The 25,480-nt window shown below is 35.7% G+C and overlaps 2 protein-coding genes across 3 annotated transcripts in view; one reads left to right on the forward strand and one right to left on the reverse strand.

The window, feature by feature from the left end:
• Window positions 1-25,480, forward strand: part of LOC149568326 (uncharacterized) — a 90,083-nt gene that overhangs the window by 51,782 nt on the left and 12,821 nt on the right. Inside the window, exons 4-5 of one of the 2 annotated variants that reach the window (XM_089817543.1) lie at window positions 16,913-16,998; window positions 17,181-17,341. In XM_089817543.1, coding sequence (XP_089673669.1) covers window positions 16,913-16,998; window positions 17,181-17,303 — 209 coding nt within the window. In that variant the 3' untranslated portion in view covers window positions 17,304-17,341. Of the gene's footprint in view, window positions 1-16,912; window positions 16,999-17,180; window positions 17,446-25,480 lie in introns of those variants that run through there. The other variant, XM_089817542.1, reaches the window with a different exon arrangement.
• LOC149568327 (uncharacterized) lies at window positions 12,891-14,085 on the reverse strand. Its single transcript, XM_089823406.1, has 3 exons — window positions 14,078-14,085; window positions 13,789-14,012; window positions 12,891-13,654 (listed from the first exon to the last, which is right to left on the reverse strand). Exons 1-3 carry the CDS (start codon window positions 14,083-14,085, stop codon window positions 13,074-13,076), a joined length of 813 nt encoding a protein of 270 aa, XP_089679532.1. The 3' UTR covers window positions 12,891-13,073.

A 25,480-nucleotide genomic window follows, 5' to 3' on the forward strand; every position in this document is an offset into this window, starting at 1 on the left:
GATCGAGACTCGAAAATGGTTAAGTCAGGTATCTCAAATACATACATCTCAGCTTCACACAAGGAAACTGGAAAGCAATAACAAATAGTAAACACAATCATGTCATAGAGCACTTCATCACATTACCATGGTCAGGTTAAGAAAGATCGAAACCAAATCATCATGACATCACATTCACAACCCCGAGCCTCTAGTAACAACCTAAACTGGTCAATACTAGAACAACCCCAAAACACTCAAAGCACAAGGACAACATCAAAGTCTCAGAGATTGGATTTGAAAGTATATTATTGAGTTAAGGTAAGGTTTATGTTTCAGTTTTCGGTGTTTATATTCAAGTAAAAATTTTTATAGTTCAATTTGATTGATAATATACTATTGAGTTAATGTGAGGTTTCCATTTCCAGTTGAACGTTTGTTTTAAACAGATAGAATCCATAGTTCACCTTTACAAATTATCCCATTCCTAACTCCAAATGAAACACCTAATTACCCTTAATTGATTTCAAGTCAAAGTCCTAAAACAATCTAAGGGTAATAATTAAATTATTAATAATCCTTGTTGATTATAATAATCTACGCTTCCATTAAAATCAGTGGTATAATATTAAACTTGTTTAAACAAATTTTTGATTTAATTAATCTTAATTAAGTCAAACTTTAAATAAGATTAATTAGTGATACATAAAGAATCATATTATATTTATTAATAATTTATTTATTTATAAAATTATTAATAAATAATAATAAAATTTCAATATAATTTAAAATTTAATAAATTTTAAATTAAATAATAATAATATTAATTAAAAAATTTTTTATTTAAAACATTTTAAAAAACATCGATTTATAAAAAGTAAGTCGAAATTTATTATTTTTTTTCTTTTAAAAAAAAATCAGCGTGTTTAAAGGCCCGCCAGCCTGCCATTTCCTGCGGCCGCAGGTGTTACTGCTGCCGTAGTACCCCCTGCCGGCAGCGTGGGTGTGTGGGGCGTGGGAAGTGGTGGCCCCGCCCCACTCCAAATACATTATATATTTTTTTTAAATTATTATTTTTTAACTCTATTTTAATATATATAAAATAAATTAAGTTTTATTTTAAAATTAGTTTTGTTTAATTTCATTAAAACAATTTCTTCCAAAGGAAATATATATATATATATATATATATATATATATATATATATATATATATATATATATATATATATATATATATATATATATATATATATATATATATATATATATATATATATATATATATATTAGAATTTTCAATTTCAAATCAAAACCCTTACCAAATTAAATCTTAATTTTTTAATCTAGAAAACAAGGGTTCTAATAACTCTTCCAATCTCCATGGATATAGAAATTATTGAAGAGCAATTAATAAACTCACAATATTGAAAAGTTAAAACTTTCATCACAGAGAATTCGGATTTACAAACCCCAGACACAAAGAAGACAGGAAAGGATAATTGCGTATTTAATGGATAATCAAGAAAACACAAGACCCTACCTGATCCTGATGCTATTATGCAATCTCCAGGAATTGTAAGAGAATTCGCTCCTCTCAATAACCTTCCTCTGGAAAACTTTCTTGATATCAGCCTTCTGAAATTCGCTTTCAAAAGTTGTCTCCCCAAAATTCCCGTCCAAATTCGTCTCCCTCAAAAATGAACCCCCAAAGTTGTGATAAGCAATTTCTCCTCAAATCGGGGCACTAATTGTGCGTTTACCCGAGAAGACTCTTTGCACAACTTAGTTAACTCCAAATTAACCTTTATTATCTTTTATTTTATTTTGCATTCAACTTTCATGCACATTAAGTTGAATTATTAAATAACTTTATTTAATATTCCACTTGACTTCTATTTCAAATTAATTTATTACTTTAATCTTATGTGCACTTTTAAGAAATTAAAATAACATTATTAATTTCTATAATTTAATCTTTTAATTTAATTCTCATATTTAAACTCATGCTTAGATCATGCGATCTAGAATTCTTAATAATTTAATATCTTTCAACTTTTAATTTATTTTAGAACTTAATTGATAACATATTTAATTAATTTAAATAACAATAATATTTAGCTTTTATTAAAAAATGAACTCCAAATATATTATTATTAAATTAAATAAATATTATCCTGTTCTAAATTTATCTTTGAACTTTAACCTTTAAATTTAATTCTTTTATTTAATTAATTTCTCAATTAATTAAATATTAAAGATATCATAATAATTCTCTATTGAATTAAATCATTAATTAATCTTTTTAATTAGATTTAATTAATAGAAAATACATCAAGGACTCATAAACAACATATGAAAACCCTACATAGAAAAACACATACTAAATCAAAACAAAAAGGGTTATAATCCCGAAATTACATCATTTGATGCATTCGGAGGGTACTTAACTCAGATGCTTGTCCTAATTATCAATTAGGACAATTGGCTAAAGGGTTAAGGATTTGGACTTAAGAGTTTATCTCCCCTCTCTTACCATTAAGACAATGCGATAGGGTACGCTCATCCTGGCAATTCAGGGAAGTCGATACCCGGTACCTGCAACCTGCATAAAATCCACGCATGTACAAACACAATATTCTAAGCTAAATAGACAATGGCAGAAAGTGGTGCATCGTGTAGATCCCAACTAGCAGGTGACTACGACTCCCTTCCTTAACGACATCAGAAACACCATACATAAATAAAACAAACACGCACACCATACACATGCAGTATGGGGTAAGTATCCATAAGAAAGCACGTGTAATAATAAACCATCTAACTAATCATCATCGATAACTGAAAACATTGAATAATCATCATACATGCATGAAATATATAGAGTACCAAGTAATCTCATCATATAATAAACTGAGTGTAAAACAACATCTGATAATCTCTAAAATAATAATACTAATCATCAAACATAAATTGGCCTAAAAGAGTTTGGCAATGATGACAGAAATGCGACTTAGGGGCAGGCACTACAAGTTAAATAGGTCACATCCCTTTTGTAATGCCCCTTTTAAAAACATTTCTAATTATTGCCCTAAAGCAACAATCCTTTCTCATGGCTTTTCTAAAATTATGAATTTTATTATAATATTCAGATTCATAATTTATGACATAATTCTGAAAGTAAACAACATCTTGATTATCTACTATAATTCTCCTTCAAACTATGACAAATCCTCATGCATGTCTACTCTGAAAGTACTTTCAAATCTACCTGAATCAGGGGTTGTCATCCCTAACTCAGGAATGGACAATAAAGGGTTTTGTAAGTTACGAATATAATTTAAGTGGTTTCATCCATAGAACTCTTAATTCACCTTGGAGGGTTTACTGTAGTTCAACAGGAAACAGTCATAATATTTATTCCAAAACTGATTGATAAATTGATTGATTACCAGTCTGCTGATTACTGATTTTGGACTTGTATATCTGAACTGTTCTTTACTATCGTATTTCACTAAATGAAGTTCTTCCTTTATAGCCGTCAAAGAATATGAATAGTCACGGCTCTTACTAGGGTGATCATATTTCATAAATGAGATGTTTTTCCCTAAACAAATCCTTGCCTCTTTCTAAATTAAACTCAGACTCAGAATTCTTATTCCATTTCTTGATCCTTTGACCTATTACACAGGTAACGGGTAAAATATTCAAATGAAATAATTAACTAACAAATGTACATTTATAGTTTACAAGGAAATCGTAAGAATTATAAACACTCTAATATGCGCAAGATTTATAGTATTGACCATTAAACAAAAATAGGAAATATCTATGGAGATTTTTTTAAATACCCTCCCTTAATGGTCAATTTGTCTACAGCACCAAGGAGCCCCCTGAACTTAACAAAATTATCTAGAAGTAGGAATCTGCTGAGAATATTTGTAGTCTGGTCCGTTGTGGGAACATACTACAAATCCACAGATCCAACTTCAACAAGCTTACAGATGAATTGATAGTGAAGGTCAATATGCTTCATTTTCTTATGGAAGACTAAATTTTTGGCAAGCTTGAGTTCCCCTTGGTTGTCGGAAAAGAAGGGGAAAGGCCTGCTTGAGACATATGGATGTTTGAAAGCATCCTTCGAAGACAAACTACCTTACAATCTGTTTTGACTGTTGCCTGATATTCATCTTCCATCGAGGAAAGAGAGACAATCTGTTGCTTCTTACTAGTCCAAGTGATAGCACTTGTGGTCAAACTGAAAACATAACTGGAAGTGGACTCGCTGTAATCAAAAGATCCTTCCTAATATGAATTTTGTGTAACTAACGAGTATGGCATATTTGGTTCATGCATAGAGAATACCAAAGTTTGAAGTGCCCTTGACATAGTCCAGGATGCACTTCCCTGTACCCTGATGCTCTGAAGTAGGAGCTATCATAATGTGGGATATGTAACCTATAGAAAAATTAAGATCAAGTCTAGTGGCATTGAGATAGATTAAATTGACCACTAGTTGCCTAAATGTGAATTCATTCTCTATTGGAGAACCAAAATTTGGCTGACAACCGTAGGCCAAACTCCATAGGTGTAGGTGTAGATGCAGTTTTGCAGATTTGCATTATGAATTTGTTTAGTAGAGCTTGTGCATGCTTAGACTGAGAGATGAAGATGTCACGAGACTGTTGACAAACCTAAACATCTAGAAAATAGTGGAGACGACCAAGGTTGGTTGTGTGAAAAGACTAGCATAAATTCTATTTGATACCTTGAATTGAAGATTTCAAAATGTTAGTGATCATCAAATCGTTAACATATTTAACTAGAAGGATGATGCCATCTCTAGTTGTCTTGAGTATGGATTCGAGTCAGAAGGACTCCTCAAGAAACCTCGATCTATGAGGTACTTATCAATTTTCATGTACCAGGCTCAAGGAACCTGCTTTAGGTCAAAGTGCTTTCACCAGTTTGAGTACCTGATTTTGTATACTACCAACCTTGAGTGTAGGAGGCTGTGTCATGTAGGCCTCTTCCTGTCACTCTTGACGTCCATTTGATGGACTTGCCAGCTATACTGAGTTGCCATGCTAGGACTAATCTGATGGTGCTCATCTTTGTTGTCGGAGCAAAGCTCTCCTCGTAATCAACTCCTTTATGTTGAGAGAAGCCTTTGGCAATGAGATGAGCCTTGTACTTATCCAAAGAACCATCAACCTTATATACCCATTTGCATCCAATGGGTTCTTCCCTAGAGAAAGATATGATAGAACCCAAGTTTTATTTTTCAACAAGTTGTGTTGCTCAGTTGCCATAGCTTGTTCACACCTAAGACCCAAGTATCCCTTTCACCTTTGTGTATGCTTGAGGCTCATAGACACTATGAATGTTGGCCATGAGAGAAAAAATATTGTATAATCGAATTGTTTGCTCATCATTCGAGCAGTTCTACCCTTGACGAGCTCATCGTCGTGAAGATTTCCATTCATCTTAGCCCATCATTTAGGCCGAAGAGTAGAATTGTGAACATTAGAAGCAAGAACTGTAATAGGATCAAGTTCATCAAACATATGATTGGATTAATCTCGAGGAAAATTAGGTGTCGCAACTGCTTGTCTAGGTGCTCCGTAGGAGAAGGAACAAGTGGAGGTGCAGGAATAGGAACAACTAAAGCTCTCCCATTAGGTGGATCTAATGGAAGATGGACATGTAAGTCTTGAGCCTTGAGAGGTTGATGCTTTGAGTCCATAATTGGACGAGAGAGCTGAAATGGTCCTCATTCTCCATTAAAAACCACATTTTGATTGAAAATGACAATATTGGTCTTATTATCAATAAAATGGTAGGCCTTATGTTTATCATTGTAGCTAGTTGGTAGAAGTTTTTGACTCTTGCCATCTAACTAGGTGCGCTTAGCATCAAGGATCTAGACAAAAGCAGTGGAGCCAAAAACTTTGAGATGACTAATTGTGGGCTTATGACTTGACTAGGCCTCTTCTAGGGCCTTTTTCTTGACAACCACTATAGGAGAGCAGTTGAGTAGATAGACAACATTGTTGATTGCTTCAGCCCAAAATTTCTTTGCAACACTCTTGTAATCAATAGACCGGGCCATTTTGATGATTGTGGGGTTTCTTTGCTCGACAACTCCATTTTGCTGAGGGGTGTAGGGTGTTAATTGGTGCTTTATGCCATGCTGTTCACAAAAATGAAAGAAGGCAGAAGAATAAAATTCTCCCCTATTGTCAGTTCTAAGGGTAACAATATGTTGACTAGATTCATTTTGTATAGATGCTTCGAACTTTTGAAACAAAACTAACACCTCTAATTTTTTATGAAGGAAATAAACCCATATGTTATGACTGAAATCATCAACAAAAAGTAAGAAATAATGAGGCCCAGTAATAGGAGTATCTATAGTTCCACAAATATCAGCATGGACCAATTGTAGTACCTTAAAGCTCTCTAGGGTTTACCATCTGAAAATAAAGTTCGATTTTTCTTCCTAGCTTAACATGCGTTGCAAACTCTGAGGTTTTGGGTCTGGATCTCAAGATATTCTTGAACAAATGGAGAAATATAGTGCATATTTCTCTAATGCCAAAGTGTACTAACAGAGGGGCACTTAGCTTCCATGGCTAGCTCTTGAGAATCAGTAGAGTTAACAAGTTTGAATAGACCATGATCCTCAAGACCCATGGTAACAATAGATTGAGTCACCCAATCAATGATATCGCACCGAAATGAACAAAAGGTCATGTCTAGCCTAGGAGAATGTCTTAGAATTTGACTTACTGAGAGAATGTCGAGTTCCATTCCCAAAACACAATACACATTCAGGAAACATAATTTCCTCCCATTAGATTGAATCTATATATTACCCTTTTGGACAATGGTGTACTCTTCCCCTTCAAAAATAAGAGAATCCATGAATGGCTGGAAGTTTGTGCACCAATCCCAACAATGAGTGAAGTGGCATGAGGCACCTGAATTGATATACCAGGCAAAAGATTTCACATGGTTTATGGGTCTTCTACCCATGAAGATATAAAAGACAAACTCACTTTGCTTAGTTGATGTAGGAGGATCCTTGGGCTGTTGGCAATCTTGCATTATCCAAAAATAGTTTGTTTATTTTATGGTTTTCAGTTCTAGTCTAAGTGTTTGAGGTGGCGATCATTAGATCACATTGATTTCTTAATGAGGACCTATTATGGATCATCTTCCCAAGGTTGCATGTCTTTATGTTTTGTATGCTTGGAGATCTAATTCATTATTCTTGGGTGGTGTATTCTTCATTGGCTCATTAGGCGATGCATGGTATTTTGCTTATGCGAAGCTCATTGCTGATTGCAAGGTTTTGTGGCTTTACATGTGAATTTTTGGATCATGTGCGGACCTATATCTAAAGTCGCTGGTGTTCTTATGCTTTATTATGTATTTAGTCATTTAATCTTGGGGGGCAGTCCTATATTGTGTAACACATTTTCTATATTAGGAAATTGTGATCTTAAAGCTGACCTGCGTGTCTTGTGGAGGGAGCAGTGAGGAAGAAGCAGCTAGGAAGAAGAAGAAGGCTAGATTCAGGCCTGTGATCGAAGTTAGTTTGTAATCCGGATTCTTGGTATTGGCTGTAGCTGGGAGGGCCTTACAACCCAACATGTTTGACGTTCCTTTGCTATAAATTGGATCTTCTGTTGCAACGAACCCAACTGGCTCACACTATTGTAATGCTGGATAATATTGTTTTTGTTTTGAAATGTCTTGCAATCTTGTAATTTTTTTTCAGCATATACAATTTTTGTTATTTTTTAAATATCCCAAATACTGGAATGCAACAATTGAATTACTTCCACTAGGAATGCCAAATACCGAATTTTAACTTCCAACTATCTTATTACAGCATTATTGTTTCAACAATATTGGAAATTACAATTAAATATAAAGAACCTGGTAATCTTTGTAATAAGGTTCAATATGCAGCAATAAGACATGTAACACTACTCCTTAGCTGGAAATCCCCCACGCCTTACAAGAATGCATTCAATAATCACTCTGTAGACATCTCTCAGCTTTGAAGATGATGCTCTGCTGAAGTATTTAGTCCTCTAGAGGAAACAACTAGTCCATGGGGCTACAACTTACAAAAAACTCACAAGTTTGGTATTCCTCCAGTTTGACTCCCACGATTCCTCTAACCTTCTGATAACATCCTTCCCAAGTATAACTGCTGAGTCTCTTGAATTCCTCTAATATATTTTTATTCCCTCTTACATTCAACGTTAATATTCCCCTTTACATTTTAGATATGAAATTTGATAACTTGTAAGAGAAATACGAGATATTCAATTAAATGCTTAAGAGGATGATTAGCAATTTAATCAAGTCTTGTAACATGTAGGTTATAGGTTAGGCAGGACATTACAATCCTCCTGTCTCAAAATTGCTTGCCCTTAAGCAATTTCAGATCAAGGATGCATCGAGATTTGCTCATTTTCCCAATTGGCATCTTCCATTGATAAGTCCTTCCGTTTCACTAAGTACTCTTTAATCACATGTTTCCTAATAGTAGGTTCCCTTGTCTCAATAATGGCTTTAGAATTAAGATCAACTTCCCTTCCTTATCCAAAGGTGGTGATACTGTGGATGGAGTAACAATATGTCCCAAACCTTTCTTTATCTGGGTGACATGAAAAACATTGTGTACATTGCTACTTGCTGGTAATAACAGCTCATACGCTACATCTCCAACTCTCTTGACAATCAGATAAGGACCATAAAATCTGGGTATTAGCTTATCTAAACCACTTCTTTTAAGAGATGATTGCCTATAGGGCTGCAATCTCAAGTACACCTAGTCATCAACCTCAAAATGCCTTTCTACTTTGTGCTGATCTGCATACTGTTTTTGATGATTCTGAGTTTGTTGGATGTTCTTCTTCAAGGATGATGGCTTGACTTTGCTGCGACAAGTCCTTTGCTTTTTGCACTCTATTATCACCAAATAGTAAATCCAGGAGACTTGGGGGTTCATACCCCATAAAGAGCCATAAATGTAGACATTTTAATAGACATGTGATATGTAGAGTTGTAACAATACTCACTCAGATGAAACCATATCACACACGGTTTCTGCTGCCTTGAAATATAGTTCCTCAATTAGCCTTCCAACCACTTGTTAACTATCTTCGTTTGACCATCATTTTGTAGATGATAGCTAGTTTTGAGAGAGTTCCATTGCACTTAATCTAAGTTACCGGTTTGAGTTTGGGTTGGAAGAATCAGTTCGCTGGTACGTCGAAATCTTGAAATGGGGTTTGGGTTCGTTAGTACAAAACATGTAAAAGTTATATATATACAGTTTACAAAAATGAATTAAGATTAGAATGCTACCTAGTATCATAAAAACAACAAAAACACTATAAACTTGTAATCTTGGTATCATATCTATTAGCAACATTAAAATATTAAAATAATACCGAGTTCAAGTATCATTGTTTAGACTTTCAACAATTAGAACTTTATGCTAAGTTTCAATCATCTAATGGATTATCTAAATCTTCATCTTCATTGAATGCATTAGTTGGAACATTGTCAATGTTACTAGGATCAACTTCACTAATGACATTCTTGCTTTCCAAGTTGTCCAATGCTTGTTACATTTTCATTGTATACGAGTAGCTTGCAACTACCTTCACCTATTGAAGATGTTGTTTAATGTTTCAAATGTGATTTATCACTACACAGAGCTTCCAATTATTTGGACAGGGGCCATTATCAACAATTGGATATAAAAATCTCACTGGAAGATATCTTGAGGGCTAGTTTAATTTTATGTAATAAATATTTGAACTTCAGAAAATTTTGTTTGTAATGTTAACAATCTTTATTCAAATTTTGTAATAATTGTTTTCTGCACTAAATTCTAGAATGTTCTCAATGGTATTGTATTTGGTTTGCACTCGGTGTACCTGGGTATGCCTTGGTTCGACGTAGGCTTGACTTGGAGGAATGAACTTGCTTGGGTTCAAACCCAAGTGGAACCAAATGGGGACTAGGACCAAGAACCCATTCGAAATTCACCTAGTTCAAAAATCATAAGCTTGCAATTTACTCACCCACTTTTATTGTCTTTTACTCAAATCTCGTTGATTCAGAAAATATTTAAGACTATTATTATCAGTCTTAATCGCGAACTTACCCCCTAGAAGATATTACCTCAATTGGGCAAGTGCATGTTTTATTGCCAACATCTCTTTCTCATACACGAAATAACTTTTTTTGGTTCCTCAACTTCCTACTTTCATAGGAAATCATATGTTTATTTTGCACTGGGACAATACCTATTGCTTTTGTTGGGATTTCTCTAGAAATAAAGATAAACAACAATAAGGAAGAACAAAAACAGACACAAGATAGATACAAGAGACACAATATTATCCTGGGAAACCCTTCCAGATGAAGGGAAAAACCCAGCCACACAACCAAAAATTTTACTTTTATTGATCATAAAATGTTCAAGTGTACATTAGTTTTCGCTTGGTACAATATATAAGGAATAGAGAGACACTTTATTACTTAATTGAAGGTCTCTTCAAAATTCCATATACATTAATTTTCATATTTCCATATGCATGCCTCAATGCATGTTGTAATACATGTCTCTACATTTAATGTTATCTCAATTATTATCACAAACAATCATTTTTCTAAAAAATAGAGATAAAGATCTCTATCGCAGCTACAGTCTTAACACTCCCACTTAGAAAAAGAGATCTTTCATATATCAGTCACACGTAGCTGCAACCAAAAAAAATGTCAATGATAAATTCTAATCACATAGATTCTCAAAGAAAAAACATGCTATGTTAGCATAACATAAATCATGGAATCATTCAACATGAAGGACCTGCAAGTATCACAACCAACTTTCATTAGGGACTTGGAATCTCTCAACATGACAATCCTAGAAGGCTCTTACATTAGAGACTCTCTCAACATGATGCTGTCTTGGAATCTCTCAACATGACGAGCCTGCAAGGCTCACAACTAGCTTACATCACAGATTCTCCCAACATGATGACGTTATGAACTTTCTCAACATGACATCCAACTCCCATCACGGAATCACTCAATTAGATGACATCATGGACTCTCTCTACATGATGTTCACTATGATTTCCCTCATATGTGAAAGAGTTTTCAAAGAGGTCCTTTCAACTATTATTAATTTGACATGAACAAGAACTCATAATCAACAAGGAAAATCATAGCTGAGACTATTTCCATAGTTTTGCAAGTGTGTACTTGTGGATAATTGAGTTGAGTCTCAATCCACAAAGGGAAGAGTGTTAATATGGATATTTGAGTTAGTCTTACTCATAGTTGATTGGTGGCTGTGTTACTATAGATAATTGAATGTGTATTGATGTAAAATTGGTTGGTGTTTATCTTGTGGATAATGGAGTTTGCCTTGATTCATAAGAGTAGTAGTGTACTTTGGAATAATTCTGTCTTGATTTACAACTATTTTATAGGTGTGATAGTTAGGAGATCCATTGATGGTTCATTTTGGTGTTTTATGGGCAAGCAAGGAGAACTGGCGGAGATGCTTCATCAAAGTTTCTAGAAGGGCTGCTGTGTTCAATCCCTGTAGTGTTCCATCATTTGTTTGGATTATGATAACAAGGGGAGGAATGTGCATTTATATCACATCAATAGTATATAGGCTAGATTAGTTTATAAATAATAAATACTAGATAATAGTTATTTAACAAATAAATTCTAGGTTAGTTTATAGTTAGTAAATAATGTAATAACTAGTTTTTGGTAATTACTTTCTCGTAAGGAGTTTGGATGGTACGGGAGAATAATGGCTTAATAAAGCCAAATGTATTGAATTGTAAATCATTCAAAAATATCAAGCCCAAAATTAATACATTATTTTATATGAATTTATATTGTTGTTTCATAATGGTGTAACCTGTGCAATCTGATCACCATTTCCAACATTGAGAAAGTGACTTTGATAATTTCTTTTTTCCCTTATTGGGGAATGTGAAGATTAAGGCAAGTGGAGAAGCTGTTTGAAGATGTGAACACATCTTTTAAATCATAGCAAACCTTGCTTGAAACAAGGTCGATAGGAGTTCATGCTGAATTAGTGGTGTGAACAATCAGTTCTATAAGCAATCTATGTAATGTGATTCTGCTTTGTTGACTATGGCCTGGCGACATTTCCTGTGATTCTGCTTTGTTGACTATAACTGGTTCTCACTTCACAACACATTTCCATAGTCTTAAAGAAACTCCTACCAACGGGGAAACTAAGTCATAGGGAGCATATTAAGTATGCTCCTTACTTGGTTAGCCTTGCATCTTGAAGCTAAGATTTAATACAAATATTATAATATTAATGTGATATTTTCGTGCAGTAAATTGGGATATGACATGGTTCTAGTTTTCAATATAGTTCAATATATAGTCATTAGTTGTGATATTGAGAGTTGTGTTGCATTTGTTTCTAAGTTTTCCATTTGTATATGTATTTTGGAAACTCAATATTTTTTATTATGTCTAGAAGTTAGGCTTTTGTTTTGTACTCATCTAAGGACCATTTCTAAGTTCTTATTGAGTGTACATAACAAAGAAATGTGAATCGGAATCGGCAAGGCCGAATCGAATCGTGAATCAGCAATGAATCGGCGATGAATCGGCAAATTTGAAAAAACCCTTTAAATTTAAGGATTTTAACAATTTAAAACTTATTTCATGCACCCTTTATTGAATATAACTTAAGCACACTATAACATCATCAAATAGAAGTTAAAACTTAACATACATAAACATGGAACATAAAATCCATCACATACGTAACTATGTTATCTAAAATGTAAATTGTAGGCTAGCTGAAGTAAATAGAAATCAAATGATCATAATGATTTAAATCATAGAATGTATGTAAGATGATCCATAAGAAATCAAATCATAAATTTATGTAAGAATCTAAGATGAAGATCCATGAAAGTTTGAAACATATGTCTATCAATGATTCAGTATCAATATCTGTAAACAAAATATAAAAACAAGGCTCCAGCTCAAGCCTCAGGCTCATAGTCATCGTCATCCTCAACATCATCCTCAAGCTCGGCTACAGCCTCAGCCTCAGCCTCTGAGTATCTAGTCTGCCTAGTAGCAAGGCGTCTAATGTAGGTCCTAGAGGACTGTCGAGCCATATCTCCCGCATATAAGATGGGCTCACGAATGTCGCTAGGGCCTGTGTCTGTGCGTGCACGTGTGCATCTACCAATGCCTGAAGAACGTGCTCTAGCTGCCTCAGCCTCTATATCCACCTGGTCAATCCACGCACGGTCTTCCTCAGTGAAGACTGGATCTACAACCTCTGTGAGCCACTCTGATTCTGGATCAATCTCCTCCAGAATGATTGGAGAGGAGTCAGTGCCCAAAATCTGTCTGATCCTATGACGGAGGTTGTAATGAACAAAGACAAGATCATTCAACCTCTGCACTGCCAACCTGTTTCTCCTCTTTGAGTGGATGTGCTCGAACATGGACCAACTGCGCTCACATCCAGAAGCGCTGCTTGGCTGACTCAGAATACGAATGACAATTTTTTGAAGTTTTGGGGTTGTGGCCCCAAACATTTGCCACCATCTATCTGAAATAAGGGAAAATAAAAATAATTAGTCTCATTTACAAATTACAAATTACAAGTTAACTCTAAAATTACATAATCAACTTTAAGTTTAGAATCTAGATTCATGAACATTGAATATATTATTTAATTTTTACCTGGCTGTATTGTTTCCCGAGCATCTATGGCTACCCTGCTAGAGAAAAGTGGCCCTTCTTTATTATTGAACTTATCAAGCTCAATAATTGCAGCACTGCTATCCTCATCAGTACTCAACCTCTGGATCACTGTATATAATCCGGTGAGAACCTCCTCATCCGCCTTGAAGTCAGGATGGAAACGAAATGCCGAATTCAAAAAGTAAGCTACTGCATGGATGGGTCTGTGGAGCTAATTCTGCCATCTCCTATCAATGATGTCCCAAATAGCGGCATACTTCTCTTGCACTCCTTCATACTGAGCTCTAATGGCCTCCTCGGCCCTATCCATGCCCTCATATATGTAGCCCATAGAGGGCTTCTCCCCATCAGCAGTTCGTAGGAGAGATACAAGAGGCCCAGTGGCCTACATATAAAGTAAAACAAAAATTTGAGTCAAAACTTAAACATAGAATAATTCAATAATATAACTTAAGGTAAAACTAAATCATTAAACAATTAGCATAGTAAACTGTAAAATATTAAATGTTGAATTGCAATAAAATTACCTGAAGGATTTCTCTAGCAGGTTTCCAAAAACCATCATCATCAAATATGCAATCCACCATATCTATCCCTGCAGTGGTCGTAGTATAGGAAGATGAAATCCACTCCCGCCCAACAAACATGCTCCTCAAATCATCCCTTGATGTCAACAAGGACTGCAAGGTGATGAAATTCGAGGCAAACCTCGTGATCCCTGGACAAGCTAACTCTTTGTCTCCTGTGTACTTCCTCATTGTGCTAAGGACAAATGAATGATTATAAATAAACTTGCATATTTTTTTGCCCTTTCCACACATGACTTGACCCACTCAAGTTTGCCAATTTCCTCCAACATGAGGTCAAGGCAGTGTGCTGCACAAGGGGACCAAAATATGGTGGGGTGCCTCTCCATCAAAAGTTTGCCTAAATCAATTTTAAGATAATTAGAAATTCAAATTTCAAACATGTTAGAACTTAGGAAACTTAGAAATTCTAAGTTAGAATTAGAAAAAGTTCAAAATTCAAATAAATTTATTTTCAAAACTTAAAAAGTTAAAAGTTTACCTGCAGCAACATAACTTGCTGCATTATCCGTCACCACTTGCACCACATGTTGTTCCCCCACCTCTGCTATAACTTCCTCAATAACCTCACATAAATATGTGGCATTTTTTACGTGAGTAGAAGCATCAATGGATTTGAGGAACATGGTATATCCTACAAGTAACAAAAAAATGAATTATAATTACTATTAGCAATCAACAAATCAAGATTTGAAATAGTCAATCACGATTCAAAATTATGTATGTAGGAAAGTAGAATGATCAATCACCTCCACAGGATACAAGAAAATTGAGGAGTGTTCTTCCCCTCCTATCTGTCAAACCATCAATCATGATGGTGCAACCCTTTTCGATCCACTCCTTTCGGTTGTCCTCAAGCTCATGCCTCATATCCTCAACCATTTCCTCCAGGAGGTATCCACTCAACTCAGCCTCAGTTGGGGCTTTAAACCCCGGACCACACATGGTAACTGCATCTATCATGTTCTGCCAATAAGGAGTCCTGTCACAAATAGATAATGATATTGATTAGAAATTTAGATGTCAAAAACTAAAATCATAAAACAAGTAGATATAATTAAAGTTTTACTTTTACTTTTAACTTTAACTTTGAAGATAACAAAGAAAAAAGAATCAATTACCTGGCTGCAATAAATGGAATGTTGCAAAAGTACCAGCATTTGCAAATCTCTTTTCTGGCAGCATCATGAATCTCCTTGTTCAAACCCATGCCCTCAAGCGTGGGTTGGGAGCCAGGAGTAGTGTGGGGCACAAAGTAACTATCCATTCTGCTTTTCCGCACTCTAGGCCGCAATAGGTTGGTGTTGGACTCTGTCTCAGTATGAGACCGACTACCACTAACACTCACATGAGCACTAGCACTAGGATGAAAAGGAGGCCTAGAAGAACCATCTCCAACACAACCTACGGATGCGGAAGCTGATGCAGATGCACTTGCAGATGTAGATGCGGTTGCGGATGTGGGAGCACGGGAGCCAATACCTCTTAACCCTTCAAGTTGCATTTTCTTAGTCAACTTGTCTTGTTCAATTTTTTCTAATGCCACTAAACAAGAGCGTTTTGCCTCAGCGGTTTGTTGAGTGCAAACTGTGACATCATGGCCAGGTATGCCAGCAATGTGGTATTTCAATCTATAGATACCTCCCGAATTTATTTTTTCTTTGCAAAATATACATTTTGTTTGATATTTGGTTCTCCCAAGAAACTCTTCATTATATTTCCAGCATTCATCTTTTTTACCCATTGTAGAAATTGGAAAATGAAAGCAAAGGGCTGCTGCAATAAAAAAATTCATGTAAAAAATCAAAGTTTGCAACTAATAAACAAAAACTACAAAACAACAAACCCTAGTTTGCAATTTAGTAAAAATAAAAAACATTCAAGATTTGCAAATGAACACTAAATTTTTTTAACAAAAAATGCATACTACACTAACATGCAAAAAAAAAACCAACACTTACCTCTTGCAAATGAGTTGAGGAGTGTTGATATTGACTCCTTAATGCTCCCAATGCAATTTATGGCCTCCCCAAATGGACTTCTGATCTCTTTGGTGCTCTTCCTTCTTGCCGGTTGGAAATCTATGGATTCTCTTTTCTCTTCTTCTCTCTCACTCTTCCTCTCTTCTACTCATACTAAGAAAATAGAAGGCTCTTTAGGGTTATAACAAAGAGGAAAGTCAACTTAGAAAGCAAATAAAACATGTGTTTTTTTAAAAAAATTGAACTTTCTATCCTTGCTGCCGCGGGTGATTTCTGGAGATTCACGATGGCGATTTTTGCCATGAATCGCCGATTTTGGCGATTCACAAGAAAAAATTGCCACCAGTGATTTCCAATTCCAAAAAAATCGAGAGCCATGAATCTTATCGCGATTTTGGCGATTTCGGCGATTTCATGGCGATTTTTGGAACTATGGTACATAATCTATGTGATGTCTTTTTCTATAAATTCTGAATGATCTTTTCAATATTAAATGTTGTGGTTGTTTAATGTTAACCCATTAGTTGGTTGCAGGTTTACATGTTATTGCAATAATGTTCACTGGTTATTTGGTTGGACATATGGCATTTCGAGCTTTATTTGGGAACAAACCAGTAATGGTAAACATTTTGATTTCCTGCCATATTTTTTGTTTTCAACTTGCTTAACTGGTATTTTCCCTGTGCCTATATTGCTGGTTGAAATGAGGATTGATAATTAGTATTACCAACGAGAATATATTTTTAATAAAAGTTCTGAAATGTGAATGAATGCTGAGTATTGTTTACCTAGATTCATTCAGAATGCTGCAGGAGGTATTTTGGGATTGGTGTCTGGTATGTTGCTTGAGACCATTCTTTTTATTGTCAGAAGTAGTAATTATGAGATGTCATCAGCTTCTGGTGCATGGCCCAAAAATATGTAACATTGACTGGTTTCAACATTAATTAATTGTAATCAAAGGTATCATTTGTAAAAATCTGGTCTATATTGGATTTCATTTATTGTATTTTTGCATGATGTATTATCAATTTCTGTTTGTCTTTAGCCATGGTTCTGGCACAAAACTAAGACTTTCGTATGGCTTTATTTGGAGATTGATTTCTATCATGAATTATATCTAGCATGTTTTTGGATTGACAAGTGGAATATTCACAAGCAATCTCACTTGAAAGTGCTATGGGCGTGTTGATTGGCACATGTCAGTTAAAATAGGACTTTGGGAAGTCACTATCATATCGGCTTATATAGAATTGAAATTATTGAGATTCAAATTTGAAGTCTACTAAAAAATTCTGGTCTACTTATAAATCTTACTTGAACAAATCCAAAATTAAGCTCTAAAAATTAAAGAAGAGGATTAGAGCACATAGATTTAGAACACTGTTACCCAAGGACTGGACAAAGGATGCCTACTGGACTTGGACTTTGATTTCTAGAGGAAATTTGACTTTGAATCTCAAACTAACACAAATTTGGCATATAAATTCTGTTAATTCTTATATTTTTAAGGTTCTATTATGTATAAGCACATGCTTTATCCATGATTTCATATGAATATTTGTAATTTCTCTATATATTTTAATTTTTCCTATTGTTATATAGCCGTCCCTTTTGCGGTCCCCTTTTCCGTCCCTAAAATTGGCAAAATCTTGTCCAGGAAGCTTGTCCCCACCATCCCCTGCCATACCCGTATCCATGTAAGATCTTTATATACATAATTTAATACAAATTTTGTAACATTTGAATAGTTTAAAATAAGCGGTATAAAAAATATTTATAAATGCTTAAAAATAACACATTATATTTGAATTGTAACAAAGTGTCATTGATTTATAACATGATGCATTTTATATCAAATTTATATAACAATCCTGTAATATATGAATACTTTTGAGAGAAAGAGGAAGAGGGAAATGATGGATATTTGGTAAAATGTTAAAGATGCAAAAATAATATAAGTTAGGGTGTAAATAGAACATCAAAGGTCATTTTTTTTAAGGAATCCATTGCTAGAGAATTTCCTTCCCAAAATTACCCCTCTATGAAAGTTCTGAATGCCCCATAATTGTCTAAGTTTTCAATTGTAGTCATTTTTTGCAACACTTAGGTAATTATCTTCAGGTCGTTGGATTTTAGCCTGAGTTAGGAAACTATTTTGGGTTCCAATGGGTCTATTCATACCACCCATCTAAGTCATGGTCTTCATTTCCCGAGTTTTGAAAGATTGTCGGTGTGTATCTTTTTCTTTAAAAGTCTCGTCAACTTTGACAACCCTTTCAAAACTTTATTTTTTGTCCAAGTGAAATCTTCAAGTTAGTCTTCGTTTGGAACCCCACACGTAGACTTGAACTTTTTATGTGATGCCTAAGTCTCTTCCAAATGGTCTTTCACTCTATAGTGTATAAAGTACTTCCAAAGTTTGAAGTGGTTGTCATAACTCGCCTAAACTCCAATAGACTTTCAAAATGTTTGTATTGCAACAAGTATGTAAGATGGAAAATTATGGTGATGCTTTTGGATTGCGAAAGAGTACTCAACCTTTTTGGAGTTTGACTACCTTTCAAGAACTAATCGTAAAAATGCAAAAGTTTGATGAAAGGTAAGAAGTATTGCTTGTGAAGACAAACCCAAATGTAATATGGTTTTGAAATCAAAGGTGGATTTCAACAAACCAATTCAAACTCATTCAAAGAAGAGTAGTGATGTGACTCTTGGGTACAACACATTTTATGACAGCCAAAGCATGAGAACTAAATGTAGGGATTAATAGGATACTTATTTCCCTAATTGTTCACAATGGAAAGATTGCTTGAGAAGAATGAGGCGTGGATTGAAGCAAAGCCCTAGACAAAATAATTACTTCAAATTTTTGAGTGACAATCACTACCATCACTACATTGAGGAGTAAGTACCATTGATTTTTGTTGTATTACTTGTAAGAGAGTTAGGGTTGTTTCACTTGAAGATTAGTTGGAGATGAAATCGTTATTAACTTTCAAAAAAGTTAAGTTCAAATATTTGGGTTGCAAACATTTAAATATTCTAAATAGTACATTGTAGAAGTAGGTGACATGAGGCTAGGGTATATAAATTTGGATGAATTTTGGAGAAGCATAAAAAACCCTAATCAACACCCTATTGCATTGAAACTGGTAGAAAGTGGACTTTTGGAAGTGAATACTTTTCTAGTGGCAATTTAATGATCCATGCTTGCGTTTGTTTGCCTAATTGAGAGGGTTGTTCACATTGGCAACCCTCTTTATCACAATGTGAATTTAGTACGAGCAAAGTTATGTAGGGATATTATAGCAAAAGAATGGTTCGCTGTGTCAAGAAGAAGCTAATCCTAACTTCCAAGACTACACACAAGTCACAATTGAAGGGAGAGATTATAGATGTTATTGTATTGCCACACATGTTATATGGGGAATTTAGTGCATTAAATTTGGATGAATGGATGCTTTTCTTCATACAAATAATTTATTACAATATTAGATAAGTTGTCTATTAGTAGTTAATGGTTATCTTGTAAATAGCTTAAGCTTTAGTTTGCTTTCGTTTTTTGCTTTCTCTAGAATAGAATGTTTCTATTCTTTATGATCATACTTTTGTATAAATTGACCTCTCAGTCTTTGTTAATAACAAGCATCTACCAATTACCTTGTAATATGATATCAGAGCTAATACTTAATTTTTTTTGGAAAAAATTATAATTTCTTCTTGAAATTATTTGTTTTAATTTTTTCAATTTTTTTTTAGTTATATTCTCTAAAAATCTGCCTAGGGTTTTCTGTCTTGCCAGCTTTAAATCTGATCACACCCTCGGGCTAGGGTTTTTGAGACTGTGTTTCAAACTCACCTTTTTTGCAAATCACACATTTTTTCCTCTAGTTTGAAACTAGACATGTCTGCAACTTACGAGTTTTTAACTCCTCTGTAAAATTGCGACTTCCATCTCAACAATCACAGTTTTTTTTATCAACTTTTGTTGTTGCTGAGTCCGTTTTTTACAAATCATGGCAACTATTCACGTTTTTTTTCAAGAGGCTATAAAATCACAATTTTAAGGGTGCAAAATTTTCTTGTTTAGTGTCCATTCTTCCTCATCTATACTGTCCATGCATAAATGTCTTAGGTCTAAAGAAAAATGAGCATTTTAAAACTTGCAAAACACCATTTTTTGTTGTTTTTGATCTCATTGGTCCTCGACTGATATTTTGCTCGAAACCCTAATTTTTGAGATTGAATTTTTTTTTGATTGCAAATTTTTGGTGGGTTTTTCGAGAGCTCAACTGGGTTGTCCGTTTTTCTGGGTGCTTCATTTTTTGTGCCATGATTTTCGAGCCAACGGATCCAAAAAATAACAGCATATTCCTCTTGGGTTTTTCGAGCTCTCTTCTGGGTCACTCTTTGATTCTTCTAAGTCTTTCGTATTTTTCCTCGAAGAACGTGCCTTCACAAATTTTCACAAATTTTCATTGGAAAACGTGCCATGGCATCTTTGACAAATATTTTGCTTGAGCATAATTCCAGATTCAATGGCCGCACTTATGGAACCTAGAAGTAGCGCATCATCACAATGTTTGAATATCAGAACACCGATCAACTTGTTATGGGTGTTACGCATCGTCTAACTTCTCCGAGTCTTGATCAAGATACATGGGATTCAAATAATCAAGAGGCAGTGATGCTTCTCAAATTATCCGTGGCTGATGATCAACTTTCTCAAATTCCATTTGGCAAGACAGCTGTCGAAATCTGGACACATCTGAAAGGTCTTCATGAGACTTCTGACAAGAGTAGAGCCTTCTTTTTGGAAAACACTCTATTTTTTGTTGTTATGGATGAGCGCACTACGCTCCATGTACACCTGAATCGGATTCAAGAAATTCGTGATCAACAACTTGCCATCGGTTGCAAGATGGAGGAAGAAGATATTGTGGTAATCACTCTTCGGAGTTTAGCAAAATCCTATGAGCATTTTATCGAGACTTTCAACATCACATCTACTAGTGTTGATTTGAAGTCCACTGATCTCTACACACTTTTGCTTCAGCAAGATCGGTGGAAACAACATTTCGGTAGCAGCTCTAGTTCCACCTCCACTGAGCAAGCCTTTGCTACGAAATCCTTTTAGAAGGATAAGGGCAAGTTTCAACAACCACTTAGCAGAAGTCTTCTGCTCCACCATTTGATGGTTGCAAAAAGAAGAACATTCAATGCAACTACTGCCACAAGTTTGGTCACATGAAGGTTGAATGCCGGAAATGCTTAGCTACCCAGTCTAAGCAATCAGGTTCACAACCCAAAGAGAACAGTGCAGAGCATGTTGAGTAGGCAAAATTTGCCTTTTACACCTTCATGGCTAAAAGACCTACACATCATGTGAAGTCATCTGCCTGGTACATCGATTCAAGTGCCTCTCGACATTTCACTCACGACAGAGACTAGTTTACTGACTACCAACCTTATTCAAATTCTATTATTTTTGGTGGTGGAGAAGAGTACATGGTTGTCAATAAAGGCAACATTCAGATTTAGTCTTTTGGGAGGAATCTCATATTCCTTGATGTGTACTACGTTCTAGGGATGGAACTAAATCTACTCTTAGTCAGTCAGTTGCTGCGACATTCTCCACACTTGGCAGTCACCTTCAGTTCACATCAGTGCACCATCACTGATTGGGTGACTAAGTCTAATGTTGCAATAGGTCTTGAGGATCATGGTCTTTTCAGACTTACTGATTCTGATGATTCTCAAGACTTAGCAATTGCTGCTCGACAATCTTCTGTCAGCACACTTTGGCATCAACGATATGGGCACTTAAATGTACATTATCTCTCACAGCTTGCTCGGGATGAGCTTGTTCTTGGATTACCAGAGATTCAGACTCAACACCTTGAAGTTTGTGACACATGTCAGGCTGGGAAGCAACATCGCACACCTTTCCCTAGTGGCGATTCTTGGCGAGCTTCTCAGGTACTTTAGCTTGTTCATGTCGATATCTGTGGCCCTATGGCCACTCCTTTTGTTCTTGGGTCCAAGTATTTTTTGTTGTTTGTAGATGATTTCAATAGAAAAATGCGGGTGTATTTCCTTAAAAAGAAATCAGATGCATTTACTGTATTTTAGAAGTTTAAACTATTAGTTGAAAAAGATCTTGGAAATCTATTATTACTCTTAGATCAGACAATGGGGGGGAATTTTGTTCTAATGCTTTCTCCAGCTTCTTGGATACACATGGCATCCAACGTCAATTCACCACACCCCACATGCCACAACAAAATAGTGTAGTTGAACATTGGAATAGGAAAATCATTGAGATGGCTCGTTCCATGCTCGAACATAGACATGTTTCAAAGCAGTTTTGGGAAAAAGCAACTAACACTGTAGTTTATCTATTGAACCAGTCACCCACAGTGGCGGTCAAAGGTAAAACTTCGGAAGAGGCCTTGTCAGGTCGTAAGCCCATAATCAATCACCTGAAGGTTTTTGGCTTTCTTTCTTTTGTTTGGATCCCTGATGCTTCATGCACCAAGTTGGATGCCAAGAGTTAGAAACTGATGCTTGCTGGATATAGCAGTCTTCACAAAGCCTACTGCCTGATTGATGTTGAGACATCTCGTCTCATATATAGCTGTGATGTCGTCTTTGATGAGTAGCAAGGACCATTCATGCCTATTTCTCCTATTCCTAATCCAACAGACCAGCCTATGCAAGCTCATGATTTGGGAGTTCGGCTTCCATTAGGTCCACATGATGGGAGGGCTCTAGTAGCTCTTGCAGCTCCAGTTATTCCAGTGATACTTGTACAGACACCTTCGACTTCTCCTGCAGGATCACCTCGCTTTGTAGATGCTTCACCTAAGTTTGATCTAACTTCTTTTGATGAGGATCCTGCTGATCAAGTAGTTCCTAGTACTACTGTTGGTCATTCTCCTATTCGGCCTAAGTGGTGGGCTAAGACACTTGGTGATCTTCATGATGATGAGCTCATTGATGGGAGAACTGCTCGACAAAAGAGCAAAACTACAGATTCTGTTAACTTTGCTCTTATGGCCAACATTCGCAATGTGTTTGAACCTCAAACATATTCTGAGGCTAAATGAATTCCAGAGTGGGAACAGGCCATGCCATCTGCACATCAGAGCATGCTGAGGAACAACACCTGGGTCCTTTTTGATCTTCCACCAGGGAAGAAACCCATTGGCTGCAAATGGGTCTACAAAATCAAATACAAATAAGATGGTATTTTGGATACATACAAAGCTCGTTTAGTGGCAAAGGGCTTTTCTTAGCACCAGGGCATTGATTATGAGGAAACCTTTGCTCCTACTGCAAAGATGAGCACCATCAGATTAGTCCTAGCCATGGCAGCACAGTTTGGCTGGAAGGTCCATCGAATGGACGTAAAGAGTGCTTTTCTGAATGGTGATCTCCATGAAGAGGTCTACATGATGCAGCCTCCTGGTTTTAAGGTTGCTGGTAAAGACCGTTAGGTTCTCAGATTGCTAAAAGCTCTCTATGGCTTGAAGCAGGCCCCTCGAGCATGGTACATTAAGATTGATAAGTACCTCAGTGATTAAGGCTTCAAGAGGAGTTCTTCAAACTCAAATATGTACATCAAGACTATTGACAGTGACATCATCCTTCTAGTTATCTATGTGGATGATATGATCATCATTGGCAGTTTGACATCTTTGATTCAAGGAATCAAACAAAACTTATGCCAGTCTTTTGATATGATTGACCTTGGGCTCATGCATTATTTCTTAGGTGTTGAAGTTTGGCAATAATCTTCTGGTATATTCATCTCTCAGTCCAAATATGTCAAGGCCTTGTTAGACAAATTTCGAATGCAGGATTGCAAACCTGCATCTACACCTATGGAGAAAGGTCTCAAGTTATCAACAAAGTCTGATTGTCCTTCCGTTGATGATACTACATAAAGGTAACTAGTAGGCAGCCTCATCTACCTCTCTGCTACTAGGCTTGATATCAACTTCGTAGTGAGCTATATTTCACGCTTTATGACAGCTCTTAAGGCTGATCATTGGATGGCAGCAAAGCGTGTGCTTCATTATGTGAAGGGCACTTCAGATTATGGACTTTTTTATTCTCGGAGTTCTAATCCTAAACTCAGTGGGTTCACAGATTCAGATTGGGCAGGCTCTGTTGATGATAAAAAGTCAACATCTGGATATGTGTTCAGTTTGGGATTCGGTGCAGTCACATGGACCAGCAAGAAGCAACAAACAGTTTCTCTCTCTTCTACAGAGGCTGAATATAGAGGGACTATTAAGGTAGGATGTGAAGCTGTTTGGCTTCGTCGGATGCTTGGGAATATGCAGATGTCACCAGCAGGACTGACTACTCTATTTGTTGATAACAAAGGCGTTATCAAGTTAGCACAGAATGTAGTCTTCCATGAATGAACCAAGCATGTGGATGTTCATTTTCATTACATACTGTAGGAGTTGAGAATCCAACTCCGATAATGCACCAAGATCCCCTGCAGTGGAAATAGCTTGCTGAAGAGAAACCTAGGGAGCAAAGAGCTTGAAGCAAATACTGCACAAGAATATTTCACAATAGGAAATTAGAATTGCTATGTGAAAATGGAATTGGAATGAATTTACAATGAGAGAGAGATCGTTTATAAAGGCCTCATGGAAGCTTGTAGAACAAGTTGGAATGTGGTAGGAGGTAAGGTTATCAACTCAACACATATCCACAAAAGGTGTAAAAGATAAGTATGCTAAAGGGAACAAACTCCCGTGTTGTCAACAACTAACCTCAACTACATGCATTAACCTAAGTAAGCTTAAGCAATAGAATAAATAATTAACAATTAATTAATAATTTACTCTAACCCCCCCTTAAGTGCAACTTAGGGGAATGCCTTAAGCTCACAAAACAAGGAAAAATGTAAAATGGGTCCTGACAACGAGGGCAATTTAGGTACCCAAGTACAATGCAACTAAATGCAACCTCTATAAAACGGGGAAAGAGAGAAAAATCCATGGGAAAAACTCTCCTCCAAAAAGAAGTAAAAAACAACATGCTGAAAAAAACATGAAGTGAAGGAAGGATGGCCTC

The sequence above is a fragment of the Cupressus sempervirens genome, chromosome 3, assembly GCF_028749045.1.
Source record: "Cupressus sempervirens isolate cs-2001-9-10 chromosome 3, ASM2874904v1, whole genome shotgun sequence".
Taxonomy (NCBI): Eukaryota; Viridiplantae; Streptophyta; class Pinopsida; order Cupressales; family Cupressaceae; genus Cupressus; species Cupressus sempervirens.